Genomic DNA, 23,593 nt, shown 5'->3' on the forward strand with positions numbered 1-23,593 from the left:
GCCATCCCTTATACTCAAGTGGTTGGTGCACACAGCAGCCCAAGGATCTGAAAGTGTTGAGGTCAGCCTGGCTTTTCACTCGGCCCAGACTACACAGATCCTGGCACTTTGTGCTGGAACACAGCGAGCTTCACTGGCATGCCCGGAGGCTCTTTTTAACTCTAACATTTGTCATGGGCAGTTTGACCTCAATCCATGCACAGGTGCCCTAACTCTGGTCTTCCAGCTGAGCACATCCCAGGATTAGATGCAAAGAAACACCCTATGACTCATGCTGACATTAATATATTAGCAGAAATGCTGTTTTGAATATTTTACCAAGGATTGAACAGCTAAAAAGCATCCTCACACCATCATATTTAATAAATTCTTTCAGTGCTGAGGTGAGTGTGAGGCAGATATTTTCTACTTCCAGATGAGGAAACTCAGGGTCAGAAGGATGGAGGGCTGGCCCCATGCTTCTGATGCAGCTAGGGTCGAATGTGGGTCTCATCTCTAACTTGTGTTATTTCCACAATGCTATGCTGAAATTCGACAGACAGAAAGCTTTTCACACACATGTTTAATTTTTAAGATTTATTTATTTGAAAGTCAGAGCAACAGCTTGTGGGGAGGCGGTGGGTGGTGGTAGATGACTTCCATCTGTTGGTTCACTCCCCAAACTGCCACAACAGTCAAGGCTGAATCCAGGAGCCAGAACTGCATCAGTGTCTTCCACATGGGTGGCAAGGACCAAAGCACTTGGGCCATCTTCCATTGCCTTCCCAGGCACAGCAGCAGGGAACTGGATAGGAAATGGAGCAGCCTGGACTTGAACTTACACTCTAATATGGGATGCCAGTGTCGGAGGTGGAGGCTTAACCCCCTGCTTCACAATGTCAACCCTGATGAATTTTTAAAAAATAAATAAAGGATTAAAAAAAAAGAACACTCATCAAGCAGGGCCTTGGCAGGTTGCTGGTGCCATGGGCTAGTGTTGTGTCACCTCCTCCAAGACTGAGCCGGTCTTTCTCGTTGTCATCTTCGGGGTGCAGCTGGCATTTTATGCCATAGGGGAGCCTATATCTTCACCCACGATGACTACCACCATTTCTTTGAAGATGTATACACGCTCATCCCTACCATAGTGATCATAGCAGTAGGAGCAGTCTTGTACCAGAATCTAGCAAAGTCCCTGTGGACTGCCACGTTTGTCATCATCCTTCTCTTGGTCTTTGTTACAGAGGCTGTTGTAGTGTTGCAAAGGCAAAAAACAAGGTGGACCACAGCATTCAGAAAGTGCATTAAGACCTACAGTAGAAGCAGCCCAGTGCTGCTATCCAGGCTACTGATTACACAGAGACAGCTGCACTGCTGTGGAATTCACAGCTACTCAGATGGGGAAAATACAGATTGGTTCAAAGAAACCAAAAACCAGAATGACTCCCTTAGCTGCTGCAGAGACGCCAGTAGCTCCAACAGCAGTATGGCCCATGCCTCCAACCTCAAAGCAGGGGGCTGTGAGGCTCTGGTTGTGTGGAAGCTAGAAGAGATTCTGGGCAGTACTGGGTATTCAGCTGCCGGCCATGCTATGTGTGTGGATCATGTTCAGTAAGAGTAGAGATCCTGCATATGATCTCCTCATCACTGGCAGAACCTATACACAGCAGACGGCTCAGCTTGAGCTTGTTGGCCTTCTGATTTGGAAATAGAATTAGAAAAGTCTGCTGCAATTGGCTTCCTACTTTCATCTGGTGAAACACTGGTACTCTGGCATGGGACAGAGCACCTTGGCTTTTGACGTGCCCACCTCCTTACCCACCTTTATGACTCTTTCCCCTTATTCTAGCTGACTCCCTGCCCCTAAGTTTTAAGCACAGCAGTCAAGGTTCTAATTTAAAAACTGTTTGCAAGCTGCATAGTGCAGCAGAACTAGAGGAGGATGTGGGCCTGCTTCTGTGACTGCCAAGTCGTAAGGGGACAGATGCGGAACCATCACTGGGTCCTTTCATTCTTCACAATGGGGAGGTCTTGGTCAAGGGGTTTTGGAGGAATCTATCTGGTTATAACTCATACCAGATAGTGGCTTTCACTAGTGCCCTTTTCAGAGTTATATACTGTAGTCCAGTAAGATATCAACTGTACAAAATGGCTAAAAGACATTAGGACCCACAGTGCGGATCTTGGCTCACCTTCAAAATCAGAAACTGACCTTTGAAACCAGGGGTTTGAATCAAGGAAAGCTTGATGGAGGGGTGTAATACACACACTGCTGTTTTCAGAGCATTAGCGTGGGACTTCTCATGAGTGAGCCCATTCATCATAGTCTAACTCATTAGAAATAATGCATCCATGTAGACTATCCAAGTAGGACATATATGTGACCTCCATTATAGAATACTCCAATTCAATCAACTCTAGATCAGACCTCAAAAACACAGTTTAAAAAAATCCTTTAAGATAGTCACATCTTAAAACCTTAAAAGATGGACTTGGTCCCTGCTACCACTGGTTAACAGGGACGAGAATTAACTAACAGAGTGTGCTGAGTGCTACAGCAAGGGGTTGGGGATACAGAGATCTATGAGAACATGTACCAGGGAGAGTTTGGGGTGGGGGGGAGAGTGGTAAAAGCCTCCCTTAGAAGCTGCTCAGACTTTAAGACTGTGAAGGTGGCTCAGTGGGAAGAAGGGCGGTTTTACTTTCTAGGCCTCTTATGATGGCATTTATACTAAGACAGTGCAACCTTGATCCAACTATGGTGTTCAAAGGTTGAGGGGGGATGTCAAGAACCAGGTCATCAAAGTAGATAAGCCTTAACTGACTATTGGTGGCTAAAGAAAAAAGAGATTAGAATTGACAGGCACACTGTCTCTCTTGCCATGCCCCGTGCTGTCTTGGGACTCTGTCAGCAAGAAGGCCATCATCACATGCAGTCCCTCACCCTCGAACCTCCAAATTCGTGAACTAAAAGAACTAGTGTTCTTTCCAAATTAGCCAGCCTCAAACAGAAAATGAACAATTAGCTATGACTCGTTGGCAATCATTGTGTGTACTAAAATTCCTATGAAAAGAATCCTTGATATAATTTTAACAATTAAACTAGAAAGTATTTCATTTTATGGATATTTGTATTTACTTTATTCCCTGCATAATTTGCAGTCATAACTTTTTTGCCTGGTTCATTGCAAACATCCTCAGAGGTCCTTCAAAGCTTATAGATGGTGGTGTGATGTCTTTAGCTAATCCTAATGGGTAAAAGGGAAGGTAGTTAAGGGAGGAGGACGTGGGAGGGGCCAGATACCAGGTGCACTTAGAGCTTACAAGAGCCTGAGGTTGGCTGTCACAACTGAAGTTAAAGCTCTCTAGGTAGCAGCCACGTACCATTTCAAAATAGATGCCTCCAACCCCCCAGCCCCCATCATTCTTCATCAAAGATTACAAAGAACTTCTGGATGTCCCACCATTCCCAGGTGTAGTAAGAAGAGGCAGCTACCTCTACCACTTCCCTTTCGGACTACCACTTGCTCACAATGCACAGCTCCACTGACCAGATGGCCACTAGTGAGTTTGGCAACAGCCTACCCCTCCATCAGGGCTGTGGTGCCAGGATGCTCAGAGAATAATCACATCAAGTCACCACATGTGTCATCACTGGTCTGGTGTGTTATCTTTTGCCTTTAAGTTAGCCTCTGATTTCTATAAATCCACCTACTTTCATCTGTTGGAATAAATCATTTCTCAAACTATAGCAGAGAGAAATGATTAACAAATTAATCAGTCTGAATAGTCAGGATGCAAGGTTCTTTAGATCCTAAAGTTTAGAGGGCTGGGAATGGAGAGAAAACACAGGGGAAATAAATAATGTTCTGAGCTCTCAGAAAAACTCAAATATCAAAAACATCTAGGATGTTTTAAAATAGCTACTGCCCCAAGGTCTGGGAGGAGGGCTGGGGGTCAGATGATCTACCGGATATGAGTGACAGGTGACAAGGAATCAGAGCAACCCTTTACACCAGGGACTCCCCCAACAAAATGACAGCCTTTATTTGCTTGAATAAAGAAGTAATGTGGCTTGGCCTCGGTTGATGCCAAACACTGATAAACTGTTCCACTTAAATGGATTCTCAGATGAGGCTGATAAAAGTACAGAAAGCTCTGCCTTGCCTATTGACATTCCCATTAACTATTAGTCACTTCTAAAGAACAGGCGAGGGTCATCTGAGCATGGAAATTCTAAGTACAAGTTACTTCTGATCCACTCTGGAGCCAGGTGAAGAACAATGGAGATGCAGGCTGGGATATGGCCCAAGTGCCATGTGCCAATTCATCTTAGACTAGCTAAAACCACCTCCTTATAGCTGCCCAGGTCACCAACACAGTGCCAACAGGACAAGGTAATGGATTCCCACACTCCAATCCTCACACCCTTCACCAAAGCCCCCAGTAAACCATTTCTTCAGCCATCCGAAATTCCCTTCCTCCTCCAGCTGGGGCACTGCCAAACCTTTGGTACTTTTGTCTTCCCCAAAAGTTCTAGTTCTCTATCACCTCTCTAATCTATCCTGCCTACTTCCTTCTGTGCCCTCAGTACTCTCAACTCTTCTACTCAGTAATTGCCAGCATGGGCCTCACCTGGAGCTTCCCAACAGAAAGACCTAGAGGGAAATATCCACGTCATGGTCTTGTGCTAGAGGCATGACGAGACGGATACCATAGTGCAACTTAAGTTTTTGTTTTTGTCTTTTTAGGTTAGATCTGTAATTAGATTGTCTTTTACTGCTTTTTACTGGAAATGACTCAAAACCTGCAAGGATTACCTGCCCTGAGAGGACAACCTGGATGTCAGCAGGTCCCCCTGTGGCTGTTTTCTTTTAGCATACTGCACTGCAGGATGCCAGCTTCCTCCCACTCCTTAGCAACAGCTCTGGTAAAGCAATCACGTGGAGGGAGCAGGCTGGCATTGGCACAAAATGTGATTGAAGCATGTTAAAGACAGAAGCAGGGCTGATAGATGACAAGAAGGCAAAGACAAGGATCCTGCCATGACACCCAGCAAGGCTCAGGTGGATCTGACTAAAGAATTCACTTGTCCCATTGAACAACAGCTACTGTGACTCAGAGTGGTCTGTCAGCAGAGAGGAACAAACAGGACAAATTAGAAAACCAAGCCCCAAGATGCTGGAATCTTTTTCAAACCACTGCAGAGTAGCTGAACCACACAGAAGCAAAGCAGGGAACAAGGCTGAGCCTGCAGAAGCTGAATCGTCTGTATGAGCAACCAGCAAAGGGTGACTCTGTCCAAGGAATGGCATGCTTCTCTTGGGAATTTGAGAAGGGACTGGGAGCAGACTTTTAAACAATAAATTTGTCCCTCTTTCAGCAGTATCATCACCACTACTGCCAGACATTTGTTCCCATTCCTGAAGCAGTAGAGCCAGATGGAGAGCTGGAACCTCATCAGATATGTCCCTTCTACTGCTTGCGACAATCTGTCTGGCCTCTACCTGCTACCCTAACTTGGCCAACAGTACTATTTCCAGAGCTGCTATCAAAGGCCTCTGACAATATTTGACATGTCCAAAGCAATGTGAAACTTTAGTTCTGGATGTGCAGCTCTGCATTCAAAAGTCAGAGGCCCTAAGAGTGCTGTTATGTGTGGTAGACCATCTAAGATGGCCATCTATGGTCCCCGGCCTGTGATAATTCAACACAAACCTAGGAACTCCTGTGATCAGCTCATTTGAAGACAGGGAGATTATCTAGGTGGGAAAATTGTCAAATGAACCACCTAAAAGCAATATTTTCCCAGCTGGCATCACAAGATGAAGTCAGATTTGAAGTAGGAGAAGGACTCAATGCACCATTGCTGGCTTTAGGCAACCAAGCGAATAGGAATGCAGGCAGCATCTTCAAGCTGACAGCCAGCAAGAAAATGGAAACAACAGTCCTACACCAATTTTGCCAAAAAGCTGAAAGAGCTGGAAGCATGTTCTTTCCTGGAGCATTCAGATGAGAGCCCTGCCCAACTGACATCTCAGTATCAAACTTCTATGACCCTAAGCAGAGAACCAAGTCTTCCTGGACTTCTGACATACAGAACTGTGAAGTGATTAATGGATATGGTTTTGGCTGCTACGGTTGTGGTCATTTCTTCCATACCAACAGAACATGGATCTGCCATGTGAAACACTCAGCAGAATGCCACAGTTCAGAGTGGCCTGGCCTTCTTCCACGTTAGCTCTCTCTTTCCAGATCCTCCCACACCCTCACTCACCAGAGCACAGCCTTTTTTGGTGCCCCCTTTCACTGGAGGGAAAAAAAAGGTATTCAAACAGATTGGTGAGACAAAGACCTTTCCTTCCTTAAAAAGTTCACCCTAGGTGGGGGATACCATTTGGAATCCTGGTAGAAAGAAGCAGATATTCCCTTCCTACCAACTCCAACCCACTCCCACCACACTCACTAAATGTAGACTCTACTAGTTGGTGGGGCAATCCACTTCCTGCAGGGTAGGCCTTTCTCAGAACTGTGTTTGCAGCAGGCAATCTTGAGGGATGAAGGAATGTCCCCATATGTAATCAACAGCAGATTTGCTACAAAAGAGGTGAGTCCTCCAGCAACCATATTTCTTGGCTGTGCCACAAACCCATGGCATGTGTGGCAACTATCTGGGCCCCTCCATGGCCACTGTAAGACCTGAGCAACAGAGAAAACCAATCTAATATGAGGCTCATGTTGCCTACTAAGCTCTGCCTCTGACCCAGGACTCTCACAATTGCTGCTGGCATCTAGAAAACAGTAAAAATTGAACTTCTTAGCTTGAAAGTAGGTAAAATTCCCAGGACCTGATTTTATTGCACTTAGATCTTTAAATCAGAAGATCCAATGTCTCTACATTATAAACTTCAAAGGAGTAAAACCCCCTTTCTGAATTTACTTGTGCAGATAATAAACTTTACAACATGGAGATATTAAGAACAAAATAAGGACATGTAGAGCACACCTGGGATATAGAAAATATCCAAAAACTTTAATTGGACCCATGCCCCCTCCCCTCTACCTGTCCCTCACGTACACAGTCAATGAACAAGAGCAACAGTATCTACATCCATGACAGAGATCCATTCAAAAGATAAGACCTTCAGTAATTCGACATACCAATTTCTGACACTTACATAGCACTGTGCCACTCATAAAGACCTTCCACACATATTATCTCTCTTAATCTCTGTCACAGAAATGGAGGCTTAACAAGTTAAGTCCTTGTGGGAAGAACAGGAACAGACTGCACAGGTCTGGAAAATGCCCACACGACAGAAGCACCAGTCTGTGGGAGCACATCTGTGATTCTATTCGAACAACAAAGCATGTCCGAAAGGCACACTCTTCCTCCAGGTAAACCAAGGGAGTTCTTATGGTGACTGAAGAAACAGCAACTACACAATACAGGATGTCTGATTTTATATTGATTTTCTTTTTGGTGGGAAATTAAGGAAGTCCTCAATAAAAGTGGCTATCCTGTCCTGGATGAAGACATCTACTCGTCCCTTCTGATGTCTCGGAAGCTTCGGCTTTGTAGGCAAGAAGGCCTGATCTTGTGACAGTATCATTTGAGGGTCTTGCTAAGGTTGGAGAAGCCAATGCCAACACAAGTCAGCAGTACTTTATCCCCGCCCTTGAGTTCTTCACCACATGGCTTGGTTTCAATTTTAAACATAATCTGGAAAAAGCTCTTCAAATGCCGCAAAAATTCTATCCTAAAAAAAAAAAAAAAAGAAAGAAAGAAAAAAGGAATTCGTTTAAAAAATAATCTCCCTCTCCCACCTGGAACCCCAACTTAATTCCCAGACCAAGAGGAAATTTTGACTGAAATTAGGAATTTCTTATCAAATTTGATTAGACAGCACTCATTCATAGCCTGCCAGTTTCCAAAGAGGATTTAGACAGCTTGTAGAGATACACAATATGGAAAAATACATTAAGGAGAAAAAAAAGTTTGCAGTTAATAAATGACATGTAAGTCATTTAGTCTACACACTTGTTAGAGTGGTCATCTTTGAGTAGCCATGCAAAGACAGAAAAACATACTTCCATGATTCACAGCACCTTGAGACAAAAACAAGTAGAATGACTACTTCTGAAGCCAAAACAGATAAAGCATCTCCCTTTCTTCCTGAACAATATCCTTCCATTTACACAACAAATGTTTATTGAATGCCTACTATATATGCCAGGCACTGTTCCTGGTGCCAACCTCTCTTAGTGTTGTAGCCAACATAAAAGATTAGAAAAAGAATTTAAAACTTACCCTCATGAAGATTTCAATCTAGAGGTACAGACAAAACCCCTAAGTTAAATATCCTCTAAAAGTACTGTGGGAATTTAAATAAAGCAACCAACACAGACAGGGAAGAACTGTGGGCGTTAACAGTTTTTCTACATATTTGCCAAGAGCAATATTAAAGTGGCCAGGAAGGAGCTCACAGAAGCATGGCAAGGAGTTTCATAGGGCTGTTCCTTGTAATCTCGCTTAACACAGAGACAGCATCATTCCAAGAGTCTCTTGGGAATGGCAATGCTCTGTACAAAGGGTGGTGTGAATTTACAGGCTTCTACTTGTATGCCCTATCGGACTCAGACTCACTCAGCTAACCTGACAGTCACTGGAGAGTCCAGTAAGTACACAGGTTCTTCAAGATTCTGAGCAGCTTGCAGCAGGCAGGGAGGTAGTGCCCATACAAAAGAACCCAGAATACAGAGCACACTCAGATGTTCCCTACCCAACTCATATAGGGCCGCGAGCTCCCCGACCATTTGGGATCAGAAATCTATCATTAGCAATCATCCCTGGTAATTCTTACCAAGCAAGTTTAAGAAACATCAGGCTGGTGAAGAACAGTGGCCTGTCCATCTGTAATGGAGTATTACAAGAACTCTGTGTTGTGCTACCTCTCAGTCCAACCACCAAACTCCCTACCCCAGCAAGATGGTACAACCTCAACTGCACATGGAATCACCCAGAAGACTTTAACAGTACTGATCCTAGACATGCAGATCAATGGTATAGAACTGACAGTCAAAGCATAAAACCACACACTTATGGTCAATTGATAATTTGATGGGGAAATACTGATTTTTTTTTTTTCAACAAATGGTGCTAGAATAATCAGACATCTTCATGCAAAAGAATGAAGTTGGACTATCACCTCACCTCACATACAAAAATTAACTCAACCGGATCAGAGACCTAACTGTTGGAGATAAAACTATAAAATTCATAGAAAAAAATATAAAGATAGATCGTCATTCCTTGAGTTAGAAAACAATTGCTTAAGTTACTTAAATACAACACCAAAAGCATAGCAATAAGAGAAAAAATAAATTGGCCTTGAGCAAGATTATAATCTTCTGTCCATCAAAGACACTATCAAGAAAGTGAAAAACCTGCAGGATACAATATTTGGAAGTCATACATCTGATAAGGGCCTGATATTCAGAATATGTAAAGAATTCAATAATTAAAAAATGAAAATATTGGCAAGAGATCTAAACAGACATTTCATCAAAGAAGACAAATAACCAATAAATATTTGAAAAGATGCTCAACATCATTAGTCACTGAGGAAAGGATAAAACTTCTATGAGATAGAACTTCAAACCCAGTAGGATGACTACATAAAAAAAAAAAAAAAGATCAGGGGCCAGCAATGATATGCAGCAGGTTAAGCCACTGCCTGGGACATGAGTCCCAGCCACTCCACTTCCAATCCAGTTCCCCAGTAATGCAGCTGGGAAAGCACTGGAAGATGGCCCAAGTGCCTGGATCTTTGCCCTCCATGTGGAGACCCTGATGAAGTTCCAGGCTCCTGGCTTTCACCTGACCAGTCCTGGCCATTGCAGTCATTTGGGAAGTCAACAGTGGATGGAAGATCTCTCTTCTCTGTCTCTCCCTCTTTCTCTGTAACTCTGCCTTTCAAATAAACAAATACATCTTTAAAAATAAATAAATGAAAACATCATTAGGTACATGAAGAAATGCTTAATATCATTAATCATCAGGGAAATGGAAATCAAAACCCCAATGAAGTACCATTCTAATTATACTGGCTATCATCAAAAAGATAACAAGTGTTGAATGTCTGGAGAAAAGAGAACTCTTGCACACTGTGGGTGGGAATATAAATTAGTAAAGCCACTGTGGAAAATAGTATGGAAGGTTCTAAAAATAGAACTACTGTGTGACCCAACAATTCCATTATTAGGTATACAAACAATGGAATGAAATCAGTCTGTTGAAGAGACATCTGCACTCCCATGTTTATTGTAGCTCTATTCACAACAGTTGAGAAACTGAAACAAAAACTATCCACTGATGGATGGATGGATGAAGAAAATGTCCTACATAAACACAATGGAATGTTACTCAATGACAGAAAAGGATGAAATTTTGTCCTTCACAAGCGCATGGATAGAACTGGAGGAAAATATGTTAAGTGAAGTAAGACAAGCACAAAGACAGGTATCACATGATCATAGAAAGACAGGTCTAACATGATCTCACCCATATATACAGTCTTTAAAAAAAAATGTGATCTCATAGAAGTTAAAAGTGTTAACGGTGGGCTGGCACTGTGATGTAGCAGATTAAGCCACTGCCTGTAAGCTGGTAACCCATATGGGCACCAGTCCATGTCCCAGCTGCTTCACTTCCAATCCAGCTCCTTGTTAATGCCAGGGGAAATGCAGAAGATGGTCCAAGTACTTGGGCCTCTGCCACTCACATGGGTAACCTGGATGAAGCTTCTGGTTCCTGGCTTCAGCCTGGTTCAGTCCTGGTCATTGCAGCCATCTAGGGAATTAACCAGTGTATGAAAGATATCTCTCTCTCTCTAAACTCTCCCTCTCTCTGTAACTGTGACTTTCAAATAAAATAAATAAATCTTTACAAGAGGTTGAGGAGGGAATAGGGTTGGCAGTGATGAGGAAAGGTTTGATTAACTGATACTAAATTATAACTAAATGGGAGTAAGAAGTTCTGGGATTCTATTGCACAGTAGGGTGACAAGATAATACATACTATCTCTCTATTTAAAAAAACTGTAAGGTAGGACTCTGAATGTTTCATCATAAAGAAAGTGTTAAACGTTCGAGAAGATAGATCTATTTACTAACTGAACAGTCCACAATGTACCCACGTATCAAAAGATCATATGGGGGGGGGGGGTGGCGGCGCCAGCACTGATATGAAGCATAGCAGGTTAAGCTGCCACCTAAGCGCTGGCATCCCTTATGAATGCCAGTTCAAGTCTCAGCTGCTCCACTTCAGATCCAGCTCACTGCTAATGCACCTGGGAAAGCAGGGGAGGATAGCCCAAGTATGTGGGAGACACACTCTTATTTATGACGTCAGTGATCACCTGAGTCTCTTGCCATGGGCTGCCAAGGCTATGGAAGCCTTTTGTGAGCACAGACTCCATCAGTATTTAGACACGGCCATAAGCAAAGTGGACACTCTCTCTTCCTTTCAGAAAAAAGTACACCCTTCTTTGATGGCCCTTTCTTTCCACTGAGGTCTCACAGAGATCCTCCATGTAGGATAATTTTTGCCACAGTCTTGGCTTTCCAGTGCATTGGTTTAAACACTAAACTGGTAAGTGGGCATGTGAACTGTACCTCAATAAAACTGCTCAAAATAAATACATATTTGTGACCTTAAAGAGAACATCCTGATTCCGGCTCCTACCCTTTTTCCATTGTTTACTAAACCCAATATAAAGTCTCCTGCACTGGCTCCCAGCCCTCTGTCCATGGAGCACTGATCCAGTCAAAGGAAAGAAAAGGCAACAAGAAGCAAGGCCAATGGCAATGTGGTTAAAACCTCAGCTCTCCAGGGCTGTGAGGCTAGCAGCAGCAAATGCTCAGGCCAGTGCTGCTTGTGCACAGGAAAATCGCCCTCTTCTTAGCTTTCTCTTCCACCTAGGAATGTGCAATTTCATCTTCATCCTTAAAATACCATCCCGGGGCCAGCGCCATGGCTCACTTGGTTAATCCTCCGCCTGCAGCGCCGGCATCCCATATGGGTGCCAGGTTCTGGTCCCGGTTGCTCCTCTTCCAGGCCAGCTCTCTGCTGTGGCCCGGGAAGGCAGTGGAGGATGGCCCAAGTGCTTGGGCCCTGCACCCACATGGGAGACTAGGAGGAGGTACCTGGCTCCTGGCTTCGAATCAGCGCAGCGAGCTGGCCAAGGCAGCCATTCAGGGGGTGAACCAATGGAAGGAGGACCTTTCTCTCTGTCTCTCTCTCACACTAACTCTGCCTGTCAAACAAACAAAAAAAAAATTAAAAAAAAAAAAAAATACCATCCCATTTGTCAATCTTCTACAAAGCCATGTCAACCAATAATCCTTACCCCATGAGATATTTCTCTCCCCTATAGGTTTCCATAGCCTTCTCTGCTTATGGTGTTTAAGTAAATGCTGGTGTTTCATGTTGCAATAACTGGTCTTTCCAAAAGGACAACTTACAAGCACCTCAAGGGCAATGACTTTCTGTCACTATATATATGAAGGCCTTCAAGAAATAGGCATGGAGGCCAGTGCCGTGGCTTAACAGGCTAATCCTCCGCCTTGCAGCGCCAGCACACTGGGTTCTAGTCCCGGTCAGGGCGCCAGATTCTGTCCCGGTTGCCCCTCTTCCAGGCCAGCTCTCTGCTGTGGCCCGGGAGTACAGTGGAGGATGGCCCAAGTGCTTGGGCCCTGCATCCCATGGGAGACCAGGATGAGCACCTGGCTCCTGCCTTCGGATCATTGCGGTGCGCTGGCCGCAGCGCGCCAGCCACGGCGGCCATTGGAGGGTGAACCAATGGCAAAGGAAGACCTTTCTTTCTGTCTCTCTCTCTCACTATCCACTCTGCCTGTCAAAAAAAGAAAGAAAAAAAAAAAAAAAAAGAAAGAAATAGGCATGGAATAAATGTAGGCGTTAGGGATAATCTTAAGACTCCAATATTCTTTGCAATTAAGGGAAGTCAGTTCTCCCCCTGCTGGCTTTCCAGTCTCATAAACCAACTGAATTTTTCCCTGTTTCCCCCTTTTTTTGCTCTCCATCTATCCCACTACCTCCCCCACCCTGTCCTAGGGAAAAAAAGAAAAACACATCAAACCTGTAGGTAAACAGTCCACATCTTCGGGCAAGACTTGTAGCTAGCAGCAGGACAGACAAAGCCAGCCATCTCACCCACTCAGCTGTATTCTAAGGAAGAAACATCTTGTTCTCTGGTGCTGCTGCCTAGAACTCACACAGGCCTGGGGCACACTCTGCTCCCAAGGCCTCACCCAGCCTACTTCATTCTGAATCATTCAACTGTGCTGGAAAACCCAAATACATTCCCAGCTGGCACAACTCCTAAGGGGCCTCAGCTGGCTTCTGATCTCTTGGAGAAAAAGGATGGGAGAAACACAAGGCATGAGTGTGCAGGCCCACATATTTGCAGCTGTCAGGTATTTGTAGCCTTTGGAACAGTTAGAAAAAGCAAATTCAGGTCCATTTTTCACATAATGTTCTGCCAGCCCTTTGGCCTTTCTGGAGAAGACTGTACACAAGACTGGATTAAGGTACATTTCAGAATGTCTTTCCCCACCTCCAACCCCGTTCTCCCTTTGTTAGCAGTAGCTGGGATACTAAAAAGCAAAAATGCTCAGAAGCTGAGAAACAACCACAGATGATATTAAATCCCAATAAACAGCTTTCTTAAGAAAATGAAAACTAAAGGAAAACAAACTCTTCCTGTATCTACAAGGGTGTTTCCAAAAGTTCAAAGAAAATGAAATTAACAGCTAAGTTTATTTTACTGCAAAAAAAAAAAAATTTAATCCATGCATCATTTTTTCATAAATGCATTTCCAGAAACTTTCAAAATGTATTTGAGAGGCAAACAGGGAGGAAGAGGGAGAGGGTACTCCCATTTCACTAATTCACTCCCAAATCCCTACATATGGCCAGGGCAAAGCTGGGAATTCAATCCGGGTTTCCCATGTGGATGAAAAGACCCAACTACTTGAACTATCACCTGCATATTAGCAAGAAGGTGGAATTCAGACAGGACCCAAGACTCAAACCCAAGCAATCTGATGTGGGATGCAGGCATCTTAACCAGCATCTTAACACAAAGCCAAACACCTGTCCCTAAACTTATCTTTTAATTCTATTTTCCAATGAATTTTAAAAAATGTTTACTTATTTGAAAGGCAGAGCAAAAGAGAGAGACAGAGGGAGAGGAAGAAGAAGAGAGAGTCAGAGAGAGAAAAGAGATCTTCCATCCACTGGTTCATATCTCAAATGCCTACAACAATTGGGGCTGGCCCAGGTCAAAGCCAGCAGTTATGAACTTCATCCAGTTCTCCCGCGTGATTGGTATGGACTCAAGTACTTGAGCCATCATCTACTGCTTCCCAGGTTACATGTTAGCAGGATGTTGGATCAGAAGTGGAGGCAGGACTCAAACCCAAACACTGCAATATGGGAGTCACAAGCAGTGGCTTAATTAGCTGAGCCATGATGTCGGTCCCTTTCCACGAACTTCGTGAAGTACCCTTGTCTATTCCGTTGAACAATGTCTTGTCCAGAGCAGATGCACACCCTTCTCCACAGCCCCCACAGCTCTGCACGGCAGCAGCTCCTCAAGGGGACCACCTTCCAAGCTCACAATCCTTGCCTTTCTTCCACAGCATTACAGGTAAAACTGTACAGCCAAACAGCCAGCACAGAGTGACGGATGGCAGGGTGAGGACTACTCTGACCCTCAGCAGACAAGCACACTCAGAACTGGCATCTTTTCAGATGAAGCACTGCAGCAACAGGGGCTCCAGACCCACTTTGTGAAGGATGTTAACTCCCCACCTGGAAAAATGCATCTACAGGGAGTCTTTTTATTTTTCTCAGGACAAAGTAATTTATTTGGAAAAAAAACAAAAAACAAAAACAACTGACTTTTCAACGAAAGTCCCCAATCCATCTGACAGTTTTCAGAGAATTGCAGAGGATGAAGATAATTTTTCCTTTGTATTTTCAAAAGGTGAGTTGTTCCTACTGCTGCTGCAGACCAGCAAGGAAGGGCCATGAAGTTCACAGCCATCTGCCCACTGCATCCCAGCAGCCCAGGGCTGGAATGGCTGCTAGGCCCCAGCCCCAACCCAAGCCCCTCTCAGTAGGTTCCCCTTTGGAAGCATGTGACAGAGTGGAGTGAGAGCAGTTACGGAGGGAACATTCTTCGGCAGATCCTGCTGACACAACCCATGACACAGGGCCCTGCCTATTGCACCACCAAGCCACCCAGAAGTTGAAGGGGAAGATCTCAGAGTAAGACAAAAATCTGCTCAATTCTGGTCCCTCTAGCTATGACCAAGCCGCAAATTAAAATATATCGGTGAAAAAATTTATCTGCTGAAAAGCAGCTTTTCCAAAGCCTAGTTGACCAGGAAGTTATTAAATTAGGTTGCAGAGGCAGCAGGAAACAGGGAACCAGGCTGGCTGCACCACTGAGGGATGGGAATCCCAGCTGAATTCCCAAAGGAAGTCACTATGAGCAGGTCACTGACCTTTCTTCTTCATCTGAAAAGTTAGGTGTCACTTTTACAACATGCCAAATATGAGAGATCTTCAAAAAGTTCACGGAAAATGTGTCTTCTGCAAAAATTAAGCATGAATTTCACGATGTTTTTGCCCCCAAATAAACTTACCTTTCAATTCCATTTTCCCACAGACTTTCTGTGCTAGGGATCTAACTTACACAGATGACAGGGCTATGCAGCGCTGAAAGCACTTCCCAAATTTCAAGGTGGAGCGATGCTGTGTGAGCTCCCAGAGACCTGTGACAACACTGGACCCTGCAAGCAGTGGGCCACTGTTTTCCTGTGCATTCATTATCTTACCCATCTTCCTACTGGCTGAGCCCAGAAGCCCTGCTTGGTGGGTGTTCAACAAGTAGCCTCCAACTCCCCAGCCCTTCCTCAAGTTACTAAAGTTAGAAAATAAACAAGCAGCATGGTGTATTTCAGACTCCAACAAAGATAGAAGGAAAGTATTCCACAGCAGCATTGGAAATGAAGACTCTCTGGCATCCTGCCTCAGGCAAGGTAGCAGAGAGTCCAGCGGCCTACACAGAACCCCAATTCTTATAGAAGAGCACAGTGGTTGAGGGAAGCAGCCGCTCTGTGTGAAACTGTCTGGGTCTGAACCCCACATAACTGTCTGTGTGACCCTGACTTCCTGTGCACGACTTGATCTCTCTGGGCCTCGATTCCATCACCTATAAGGTAGACAGTATCAATGTCCACCTTTCCTATCCTCACTGGGTAACGATGCAAACTAAATGAACTGAAAAGCTTAAGACAGTACCTGGCACATAGTAAACACTGTTAAATGAAAGCCTACTTTACACAATTCTTGGGCATAATAAATATGTGTAGCTTATTCAGCTATGTGGCAGGAGGAACTCAGTCACATCTTTACTCAGGCATACGATCTCCCCACAAACGTTTATCAACCTCCTGGTGGTCAGAGTGACATGACTAAGAGAATAGTCTAGGGTAGGGCAAGGAGATATCCAGAAAGGATCCTGGGCACACAGCACTAACTGGGCTCCTCAGAGGCCTTGCCACAAGCAATGAATGCTTGACCTCATTTAAGCATGGCTCCGTCTTGGCCACCTCCATGACTTCAGGAGTAGTCCCCTTATCTAGAGGTGAGACTGAGGCTCAGACCCATAACATATCAAGTCCACGATCTCCTGGTAGCCCCATGGGAGAGTCAGAACAGCAGTCCAGGTAGGCTGCACCCCAGGGCTTGTGCAATGATAGAACACGGAAAACTCCAGCCACCCCGGGATCCTTTTACAAACAATTTCTAAATGTGCCATTAGAGATGCTTGTAATACATATTGTTTTCTTGATGTTAATTCAACTTTAAATAAAATTAGCGTGAATCCTTCACAAGCTGTAAAATTAAGCTTTTTGAGGGAAGGGTAAAACCAATGTCACTAAATGTAAACTACCTTAAAAAAAAAAAACCTCAGTATCTATCAATTTATTTTCTCTGAATAAATTCAGTCTGGCTGTTAAAAAAAAGAAACTCAATAAATTTAACAGAAACAGATTCTCCACACCCCAGCATGTTATCCAATACTATTTTACTCTGCTGAAAAAAAATTTTCTCTGCCCTTGCTGGAGAATTTCACTCATACAGATGGACCCTCTCAAGCAGCATTGAAAATGCGCAACAGTGGTGCCGGCAGTAAGACAGCGGGAAGAGGAAAACAGGGAGATACTGAGACCCTCACTTTCCAAAAGGGCTTTGAAAGCAGTGCTGAAAGAAAAAAAAAACTCCTTAAGCCCAGAACTCTGCAAATAAACATTCACAAAGCTATTTATGCAAATCAAAACATGTGCAAACTGCCAGAAGACATACATTTAGGAAAAAAAGTAAAAAGGGTCTTGCTTCTGGTTTTCTTTAGAAACCTGAGGTTTCACAAACCATTTCTATGACTTTAATTGCACACAAAAATAAATGCAATAGCTCATCAGAGATTGCAAATTCAACTAGAATCAACTGTTCCCCCGAACCATGATGGTCCTGGCCATGATTCTGTCCCATTTTACCCTCCACTGGGCTTTACAAATACGACGTGAACCTTGTCTACTGGGGTCCACCTTCACCCTTCACCCTTCACCCTTCATGCTGAGGGCCACTGGAGCCCTTCATAGTGACTAAAGGTAAAATGGGTCCCAAACACTGATTCAGCTTTCTTGAGAACAACCCCCCTTACCCTTGCTTGTGCTAGCTGACCCAAAAAAGGGAGGCCCCCTTCATGGCAAGCCCCTTGGCAAGAAGCCCTGAGCGGGGCAGGTAATCTAGAAGAAGGAGAATGTCTTCAAGCCCTAGTTCCAAATACAATTTGTCTTACTCCTTCAAAGTTCCATTCAGGTGCTCACTTCAGCAACACATTTACATTGGAATGATACAGAGAGGATTAGCATGGCCCCTGTGCAAAGATAACACGCAAATTCATGAAGTGTTCCATATTTTTATGTTCCTAAAGTTGTAAATATGAGATGTATGAAGTTTGTATTCCTTAAATAAAAGGTTCTTGGGAGGGGGGAGAGTTCCATTCAGAGTGATACAGCAATTTTAGGCAAGGTTTTCTGGAAAAAAAGCCACTGCAGTGAATGATCGGTGAGCAGTGTCCTAAGAAGGACACAGGAATTTACAAAATGTCCAGTCACATCTTGACCATCTTTGAAAAACTTCACAGAAGCCAAAAAAAGTGTCAAGGAAAAATGAAAATATGTATTCCATTTTTCACATAATGTTCTACCAAAGCCGTGCCCAAGATCACACACATTTAGCAACAAGGCTTCTTTGCTGTGCGAATGGTCAGGCTGCTGCCCTGGAGTAGCAGCTGGGGAAGCTGCAGCAATGAGAGGCCCTAAAAAGCTGGCAGGGGCCGGGTGGCCCCACAGCTATCAGCTGCTTCCAGCAAACACTACACTGTACTTCAGAGAGCTACACTCCCAGCTCTTACCTCCTCTCCAAATGCTTCAGCAGCCTTACCTGCTGATGTCAGCGTGCCATTTAGGATTACCTAATTTTAGGTTCCCTGGCCTGTGAAACACTGTACACAAGTCTATCTGGGGCGGGTATGGGGGTGAGGGGGACACACCCAAAAAATCGCTTCCCAGCTTCTGGTTTTCGTGCCCCAAGGTCATGGCTCATAGCGACACTGCTGCACCGCATGCCTTGTCCCTTTCTCAATGTGATGGCACCACCATTCTTCAGTTATCACAGTACTGTACCTTTCAGATATACAGCATCGGTACCATGATAACCGAAAAAGGACAGTTCAGTCTCATATCTAGCTGAGTACTTCCTCCTACCAGCTCACCACCCACAGATGACCACGGAATCATCCGGAAGCACACAAGCACATATGTGCATACTTAACACATGTCAGTATTCAAACAGGTTGTTCCCAGCAGCCTACTTGAGCCATGGGGAAACTTCTTTCACTGTGCAGTTAGTTCGTACTTCAGGTCCTCTGAGGAGTTGCTTTCTACAGACTGCTTGCTCTTACACCTGAGCAGCCAACTTCTGTTAACAGCCACAGTCCAGCCTCACCCCTACAATTTCACTACTAGCCCAGTAGCATGACTATCAACTTTGCCTCACTTTATCTTTTCTAGCCAGCTCATATCTTATCATCGTGGACAAAAAGCCCGTTTTGCCATAGCAAGCGAAGGCTGACAGAGAGAAGGGGAATTTAAAAAATAAATAAAATAAAATCCGAGCTGTGCAGAGCCAGGAGTTTACCTTTATAAAGGAAATAACATCTAAAGCACAGACAAGAAAAGTATCACCCAAGGGATATGAGGTAATGTTAATTACATGGGAATGACAGGTGGGAATGAGGAAGGAAAGGAAGGCAAAACTCCTCCATAAAAGAAATACCAGGTTAAGAGTGACAACTGCAAGCAGTCACGTAACAAAACTATGCACAACACACTGTCACTTTATGCAATTAGAAAATTACACTAGACAGAATAACGAGGGTGAAAGAAAATCACTCACGTGTAGGGAGAGAGTGGTCCTAACAGGACTTTGGAAACATCCTGTTGTCCAAGGGTCATGAGCAGCAGGGCCAGGCTTTGATTGGTTGAATCCACACATCCACCCTGTAAGCACAAAGTAACTTTAATGATTAAACATTGCACAAATCACAAGGGGGAGGGGGTTGGAAGCAACAAGAGAGAAAAGGGGAAATAAAATCAGAAACACAAACCCAGAACTCAGAGTAAAATCCAAACAGTAATACAACAGAAGACAAGTAAGATTAAGCTTTGTATCAGCTACCTTTAGGGGGTTAAACTGACAGATGATCAGTGTAATCATAGCAGGCGCATAATATCATTCTATTGAGTGTAAGCAACACTCTGGGAGACACTATTTCATCCCAAAGGCCCAGTGGATGGCACTCACATTTACTGAACAGTGAAAAGGCCCTCCCTTTAAAGGGTCTTACTACCGACCACTCACAAACCGCTTGCCCTGCCACAGGAACTCCCCCTCCACCTATTCTCTTCACAAGTGCCTTCAACCCAAGCTGGCAGGGTCAGATCCCTCCATTCTTATTACACATTATTCCTTAGCCCCAGCCCCCACCTCTTTCCTTCCTTTTCCTCAATAAGCACAACAGAATTCTCTTCCAAAACTTTCTCCTGATAGACAACTGCTTTGGTGGCCTTTCTCCTTTCATTCTTGATTTTCTCAACTGTTTTGGCTCTTTTGCTTCTTCTAGATGCATACATTACTGATGTGTACGATCCTGGAACAATTTTATTTATAGTGATTCAAACTTACATGGTACATAATGAAATCAAGAGAACCTTGAATTCCTGCATATTTTGCAAGGTCACAATGAGAAACCCAGTACTGTCCAAGGCTGGACTTTTTGACCAGAAGTCCGTGTTGTTTACGTGGGCACACCCACCCCTGTCCTCTATAATGGATCTGAGGTAGGGAATACATCATTCTCAGTTGCTGGCACTCGTCCTCTGGATGTCAGGCTTCATTTAGTAGGCCCCACTGTAGTGTTGGCCCTACTTATTTAGGATACCCTTATCCAAAATCAAGAGGTGATCCTCCTGTTAGCTCTTCTTAACTACTTAACAAAAGGGGAAAACAGTTATGTCATTATCAAATTTTGAGATAAGAGTGTTTTTTCCACCCAAAAAGGAAAACCTGACCCACAGGAAATATAAGGGGCCTGTGCCACATGTCTCGCTCCCTTTCCATATGACTGCCTGGAATTAAACCACTTTGTCTGGTCTCTGCCTCTATCCTTATGTCATTAGTCCAGTTTCAACTGATTTTTTTATTAGGTACAGGATTAATATTTTACTGCAATATTATGTTAGGGTCCATGTACAGGATACACGGAGGGAGTCATGGGGGCTACCAGACTGCCAAGGTGGGAGGGGAAGTGCTCAGCTGACACTAGAGGAAGACGTTGAGGGGTGGGACTTGAGCTGGCCCTGGAGAGAGAGGAAGGAAGAGAAGGAAGATAAAGAAAGCATGCCCCAGGGTCCACTAAGGATCGCCAGGAGGCCATTCTCAAAGAGGCCTGACAGCCATAGGGAGGGAGTGGGGCGGCTAGAAAGATGTAGAGCTTATGTAACTAGGTCAAGAGTTCTATATTTATCTCCGGAAACTAAGAAACCAGTGAAGGTCTCTGTGTACAGGAGGTAGGAAATCAGACAGGTGTTAGAGGGGAGACTAGAGTGAAAAGGATGTCAGAAGGACTTGAAAACGTCTCCTGGTCTGCAGTTTGGGGGGGAGGGGAGGGCTTGTGGATACCAGCACATCAGCACAATCCAAGTGGGAGGCAGGGCAGTGCAAAGGAGTGGATGGACCAATGGAAAGGAAGGAATGGAAAGGGCATTCCAGAAAGCCTGGGACAGAAGCTAGAGGGCACAGACGACAACTTGGGGGATTAGATGAGAAATTTAAAACTTGAGTAAGATTACCAGAGCACCTTCAAAAGGGATGGACTTCTATGACTCATTCAAATCATGTCACATCCCAAATCTGTAGAAAATTATTCAAAAAAAAAAGTATTTCCATCCTTTTAATAATTAAACATCATAGATACATAAAGGAAGTTTTCTTAATGACTAAAACAAAACAAACAAATGCGGTCCAGACACCATGAAATGGTTTAAAGTAGATCTTAATTAGAGGAAAGATGGAAAAAAAAGCCTACATGTTTTTCCTCTAATGGACTGGTGGGCTGTGCTTTCACCCTGAAGCTTATACTCTGCTATTTATAGGGAGAGAAACCCACACTCCAGCTGTGCCCTTGGGCTCCCACTGGGCCCCTCTGTAATGTGATGCTTCCAATTCTCCCAAGGTCTGCTAGGAAGGGACAGAAGTGTCCCTATCATCAGACAGAGGGCCTGCCAGCCACCACAGGAAAAGGAAACCAGCACAAGCCAGCAAGGGGATCGGGTACACACCGATCACAGCCACCTTTTTCTCCCTGCTTAAATGTGTAGATGACCCACCTTTGTGAACAAAGTAACTGGCAGGGTAACTCCTTGAGGATTTGCCCCCACACCTGCAGTTACAACTCATCTTTCCAATATCCACTAACTTTAGCATCATAATTTGAACTGACTTAGCACCAAAAAATCAGAGGCCAGACCTGGACTGCACAAGACTCATGAAAAGAAATCTCCCCCTTTTGGATTTCAGCTGAAGGCCTTCCTCTACAACTTCCCAGCTAGAAGTCGGGCAGCAGGACAGAGTCGCTTTCTGGAAGACACAACCGCGGGTCATTTATCTTCCATTTTTAATTAGATGGCTATTAAATAGAACCATTTGCGTAAAGACATTTTAATGAACTCTGAACTAGCTTATTCTCATTTGTTCCTCCTCGTAGTTGATGAGGCATTTTCCAGAATGCTGACTTGGACCAGGGAGCAGACTACAATCATAAGCAGCCTTCTGTTGTGAGATCTGTCTGGGGAGCAATATCCATGGCCCCAGCTTCACCTACCATGTGAGTAATAAGCTGGACCAGTGGCAAAAGGAAGAATTAAAAGAAAAAAAAATCACCCCTGCACCTCCTTTACTGATTTCCCTTCACTGGGCTCAGATGTGATTTTTGCTACTTTAGACAGGACAAAGCTTTCTTGGAGACCACAGAGATGACTAGGAACTGAGAAGAGATATACAAAGAGGGAAGTCTCTTAGCTCCTTCAGTGCAGAAGAGAGAACTGACAAACACTATACATCCTCTAATAGCAAGTCGCCCAGAATACAGTTCTGGCTAGTACTCAATGCTACAACATGTGGCCTGACACACATAGCAGAGAAATTTCCCTCCCTCAGAGCCTGGCTTGAACTCTGCGTGTGAAGGAAAGGTTTCACCACCTTGATGTTCGTCCACGGCAAAACAGAGGGCAGACCAACAAACATCTCAGAATCACATTTCTGACACTCCCCTGCCAGGTATACGGGATCCTAGAGAAGGCGTTTCCAGGCAACGGCACCTTACTCTTTCTGCTGTCATCTCCCTTTCCTCCCAATTTCTTCCTTACTTTAGGTCACTTCAAGCACTTGGGGGTAAAGAGTGGAAGTATGTCCATGCATCTGTGCATGTTGCACATACAGATCCATAGAGAAAGACTGGCCGACCAGACTGGGTCGGTTGGAACTGTGGCATCCAATTAGCAGAGCTGAACAAATGACAACTGGTTGAGGTCTGTCTGCTACACTGGGTCCTCCTTTCTCTGGCATGTGTTCCCATGCTTTCCACAGGCCCCACCCGGCACAGGCTTGTCTTCCCTGAACATTCTTCCATGATCTAGAATACATTGCAAAATCCAGTCTGTTGACATTATTTTATGTTTGAATCAATTGTCACATAGAAGTCCAGATTTCCAGCTTCTTTTGAAAAATCTGAGAACAATGAGCCCCTACTCTCACACAGCAACAACCAAGAGAGCTGGTGGTACCCTGTTTGGCCAGTGTAGCATGCCAGTCACTACCTTACCTTACCTGCTT

General features: G+C 44.3%; 1 protein-coding gene, 1 non-coding gene and 1 pseudogene across 2 annotated transcripts in view; 2 read left to right on the top strand and 1 right to left on the bottom strand.

Moving 5' to 3' along the window:
• The first annotated feature begins 965 nt into the window (after positions 1 to 965).
• Positions 966 to 1,594, top strand: LOC133771022 (tetraspanin-3-like; annotated as a pseudogene).
• A 5,397-nt stretch (positions 1,595 to 6,991) lies between these two features.
• RCL1 (RNA terminal phosphate cyclase like 1) overlaps positions 6,992 to 23,593 on the bottom strand; it is a 75,128-nt gene continuing 58,526 nt past the window's right edge. Inside the window, exons 8-9 of the mRNA XM_062208308.1 lie at positions 19,598 to 19,701; positions 6,992 to 7,739 (exon numbers count right to left, since the gene is read on the bottom strand). Coding sequence (XP_062064292.1) covers positions 7,589 to 7,739; positions 19,598 to 19,701 — 255 coding nt within the window. The 3' untranslated portion in view covers positions 6,992 to 7,588. The remainder of the gene's footprint in view (positions 7,740 to 19,597; positions 19,702 to 23,593) is intronic.
• Positions 17,958 to 18,059, top strand: LOC133772082 (U6 spliceosomal RNA). The gene has a single exon (XR_009867710.1). It is a non-coding gene; the product is annotated as a U6 spliceosomal RNA (small nuclear RNA).

Source organism: Lepus europaeus, chromosome 12 (genome assembly GCF_033115175.1).
Source record: "Lepus europaeus isolate LE1 chromosome 12, mLepTim1.pri, whole genome shotgun sequence".
Taxonomy (NCBI): Eukaryota; Metazoa; Chordata; class Mammalia; order Lagomorpha; family Leporidae; genus Lepus; species Lepus europaeus.